This window comes from Mustela nivalis, assembly GCF_964662115.1.
Source record: "Mustela nivalis genome assembly, contig: HAP1_SCAFFOLD_1158, whole genome shotgun sequence".
Taxonomy (NCBI): domain Eukaryota; kingdom Metazoa; phylum Chordata; class Mammalia; order Carnivora; family Mustelidae; genus Mustela; species Mustela nivalis.
In genome coordinates this window covers 105,139-109,308 of record NW_028135506.1, presented here as the reverse complement: position 1 = coordinate 109,308, position 4,170 = coordinate 105,139, and the positions used below count along the sequence as shown (strand labels likewise).

The 4,170-nt window shown below is 54.0% G+C and overlaps 1 protein-coding gene across 1 annotated transcript in view; it reads left to right on the top strand.

The window, feature by feature from the left end:
• Positions 1 to 765: 765 nt before the first annotated feature.
• Positions 766 to 4,170, top strand: part of LOC309857738 (uncharacterized protein) — a gene marked incomplete at its 5' end in the record, with an annotated part of 65,299 nt that continues 61,894 nt past the window's right edge. Inside the window, 2 exons of the mRNA XM_082750497.1 lie at positions 766 to 872; positions 2,611 to 3,254. Coding sequence (XP_082606623.1) covers positions 766 to 872; positions 2,611 to 3,254 — 751 coding nt within the window. The remainder of the gene's footprint in view (positions 873 to 2,610; positions 3,255 to 4,170) is intronic.

The following is a 4,170-nucleotide window of genomic DNA, read 5'->3' as shown; positions in this document are numbered from 1 at the left end:
TATTAAGGAAGCATAGAAGTGGTGCATAAACAATGAATCTTGGAACACTGAAAAAATAAAATTAAATAAAAAAAAAAGGAAGCATAGAAGTTAATTCGAGATTCTAAAGGATAAATTAATAATTCAAACAGGGGATGACTTAAGGGTGTTCACCAAATATTATCAGAAAAGAGAAGATTGCTCTAGCTTAACAAACTTAACAAATGTTAAGTTTGACAGATCCTCTGAATTCCCAAGAATTAATTCATTGCTTAGAGCAAACTTTTTTTTTTCCCCAAGCATCAAGTCCAATCTAGACTTCAAACCTACAAAAAATGGACGAGGTCTTGTCCTCCAGGAGCTCATAGTTTAATGGTGGACACAGAGAAGTGACCCAATAATCTTGCCCCAGTGTTCTAAGAGCTATGCCTGAAGCCCACATGGGGTGCTGTGAGAGAAGCAAGGGGGCTCTTAATTCAGAGAGGGCTGAATGACATCTTCTCTCTAGACCAAGAATGTCCTAAGTATTTGTGTTCCGAAAGCACAGGACCTCATGAAGCTGCAGGGCCCTGTGAGTGGTCCCTGGCTACAGGAAAGGGCACCCATGGGCAAATGATTGAAGATGAACCTCTGGAGGGAGGTGAGCAAAGAAGCTTGAGTTTTCTCCTGAAACATAAAGGGAATCCATTGAGAAGTTTTAAGAAGGGCAGAGGATAACCAGGTTTCTGTTTTTGAAAGATGGTTGAAGACGGAGTAGAAGGATAACCAGGTTTCTGTTTTTGAAAGATGGTTGAAGACGGAGTAGAGAGGATGCTGGCTAAGAAGCCAAGTGGAGAAGAGAGTCAAACACCAGAAGAGAAATCTTTCAAAATGGCTTGGCTGAGGCAATGGCGGTAGGAACGAATAGGGTTGGTCTCTTAAGAACATTAAGGACACAGTAGCAGGTGGATTCAAGCAGGTCCCATCTTGGAGGGCTCCCAGGTTTCTGGATGGCATGAATGGAGTTGTGTTTGAGTCATTCACTCAGATGGCGAGTCCGTGCAGGAGGAGGACATGGCTGGGGGAAGAGTTCAATGACGGACATACTGAGTTTGGAGTGATATGGTGTTCTAATAGCCATTTGGCTCTGGGGCTTGGGAAAGTCTGGCCTGGTGTTAGACAAAGCCACAAGGCAAAGATATGAAGTAGGGCAGAATCAGAAGAAGACTGGGGGGCTCCAAATTCAGGACAATTACTGATTTGCTGGAAATCAGTCTTTCCCATGACTCTGGTTAGTGTGGGAACAGTGCAGACAGCCCTTGTCCTTCCTTCCTTCCTTCCTGTCTTCTCCAGCTGTAAGTGCTGCCAGAGCTCTCACAGATAGCAGGAAGAATGAAGAGTCTTTAATATTTTTACTGAATACAGTCCTTCCTTCTGGAGACTTCTGGAGATGACACGGGTACTAGGTGGAGGTCACAGCCCCAACAAAGCAGAACAAAGATAAGGGTGACATGGACCTAGTCATGAGCAAAAAGTAAAGGGCTAATTCTGAAATGTTTGCTGGGTGGGGGTCCCAGATCCCTGATAGCTTCCCAATATTCATTTTGGACTTTGGGTGTTATCTTCGGGAGGACCCTATGCTCTGTTGAGAGAATGGTTTCTTTACCAGGTTTTAAGTCCTTCCAGTTGTGTAGCACAGCACTCAGTTACGGCAATAGGAATCCACAGGCCAGCCTACATGGAGGGCACAGGGATAGAAGGCAGAAGCTCAGTTTCTGTTCTAGGCTCTTCCGGTCAGTGAAGCTCCCTGTTACCAGCTGAGTTGTATCCCCTCAAAATTCATCTGTTGAAGTCCTAACTCCCAGCACCTCAGAATGTGGCTATGTTTAGAGATGGGGTCTTTAAAGAAGAAAGTAAAATGGGGTCATCTAGGTGGGTCCAAAAATCCAACACAATTGGTGTCTTTATAAGAGATGATGGCCATCTACAAGCTAAGAAGAGAGGCTCCAGAAGCAATAATCATGCTGACATCTTGATTTTGGGCTTCTGGTCTCCAGAACTGTAAGTAAATAAATTTCTGTTGTTTAGGGCACCCAGACTGTGGTTGGTATGTTGTTATGGCCCACCCAGCAAAGTAATATACTCGCCTTCTGCTTTTGTGATGGGGGCTGGGACACACAAAAGCTCAGTGCATACCCAAGAGGAAAAATAAGAATCTAGCATTTGGAGGGAAAGAAGCCAGGGTTGGAACGAAATGAAATGTGAGTGCTAGCTACTGAAACCGATAAATTGCACAAGTAGATTTAACAAGTATAAATGTGTCTATCTACTGCTTTGCTGATTACTAAGTACTTGACAAACTTCAACTGATATTCACAACCGCCTCAGCGTCACCTGGGAACCTGTTAGAAACGCAAATTCTCCGGTGCCGGTTAGGCTAAAACAATCAGAGAAGGGAGGAGGAGGAGGAGTGAGGTGGGGGAGGCAAGGACCAGCCCTGTTTTAACAAATCTCTGGGGACTGTGATTGGCTGAAGTGTAGAGTGTGAGAACCACTGAGATAGGGCATGGTCCCCTGTCTCGAGGAGCCTTTTGCGGGGGCGGGGTGGGGGTTGTGACAAGATTTCTGTACAGTTGTGTCTGGGCCACCAAGGGCGGTCTCCTTGACAACTGGCCCAGAGTTCTGGGGACAGCAACGTTCGCACGCGTTGGTGGGTTTTATACCGCGAACGGTTCAAACTCAGAGCGACCGCTCCGGGTCTCTAAGGGTAAGCGGGGCCCCTCCGGGCCTCCGGGTAGCAGGGCTGGAGCCCAGCGAGAGTCCCGGGAGCCCCGGAGCCGCCAGGCGCGTGCGCGTGGGCGCGTCCCCGGGGCCGGGCCGGGGCGGGTACGCGCCGAGGGGGTGGGTCGTGCCGCCCAGCCGGCCTGGCGCGCGGTCCGAGCCACTCAGAGCGCCCGGCGGCCGACACCCGGGGGCCCTACAAGTAATACCCGGCGCCCGCTCGCCCCGCCGCGACTTGCGCGCCCACGCTACGGAACAGAGGCTCCCGGTCGGCCCTGACCTGCCTCGCAACTTGCTCTGCTCCGGCTGCAGCGGCGAGTCGACTCGCCGGGCCCCTCGCGGAGAGCCAGCTGGTGTGGGGACGGTGCCGCCGTCCCCGAGGTCCCGCGCCGGTGTGCGCCTCCCCGCCCGGCGCCGCCGCGGAGCGACCGCCACCTTCGTCGCTGCCGAGAACTTTGTGCTGGGTGGGGGGGCCCGCCTGGCAGGTGGGCGACCGCGGCCGGCGAGCCGAACCGGTGAGTGGGCTTGGGAAGTTGGGGTGTGAGTGTGCAGGCGCCCCGTGGTGGGACGCGGGGCCCCGCGTGTAGTTTTCCTCTGCCCCTCCTCTTAGTCCCCCTGCAAAGTTTCACTCAGGACCGGGGGGAACAAAGGGAGGGAGAGAGGCTAACCTGTGTGGACTCTGGCGAAAGCGCGAGTCATTCGGACAGCCACTCCTCCCGGCCGGGTGAATGACACGGCGGCGCCGGCCTCCAGCCCCAAGCCAGACCCAGGGCTCCACTGGCACCCAAGAACCCTGGTGGCCCGGGGCTGCGGATACGCCTGGAGCTCACCCCAAACCACTTCCTAGAACTAGGACCCTGGGGGTGTGACGGGCCACCGCCCTTCCCTCCGCCTCTTTAATTTGAGCAGGAGATGGCTACTGAGATACAAGACCCAAACTTTGTTTTCACTCGGTAAAGCTGCCATTCCGGTGCTTTAAAACTAAATGTGCAGACGCTATTCATAGTGGTTTCTTAGGGACATCCCCGGGGGCGGGGCTGAACCGGCTGGCCCGCAAGTGGGGGACTCTGGACGCGCCCAGTGGCCCGGGGGCTCGAGGACAGCTCTGGTCCTCTTCCCCCGGGGTCTGGCCTCAGCACTGCTACGGCGGCCAGGACTGCCCCGGCGCGCAGGCCAGTGCTCGGGACGCGATGTCCATCGGCGGTAGGTGCGGGGCTCCTGCGCTCGAGTGGGCTTCAGGTTCCGACCCTCTGTCCTGCTCTTCGGTCCCTTCGGTTCCTCGGTGCTCCCGCTGGTGGCCCGGCAGAGGGCGCCAGCTCCCGATCGCTGCGTGGGCCGGCGGAGGGGAGGGGACTTGTTCGAGAGCCTCCAGGTAAGGAGCATAGTGAATCATCCCGAGAGGGGGGACCCGATCCTCGCTCTGTGAAAGGA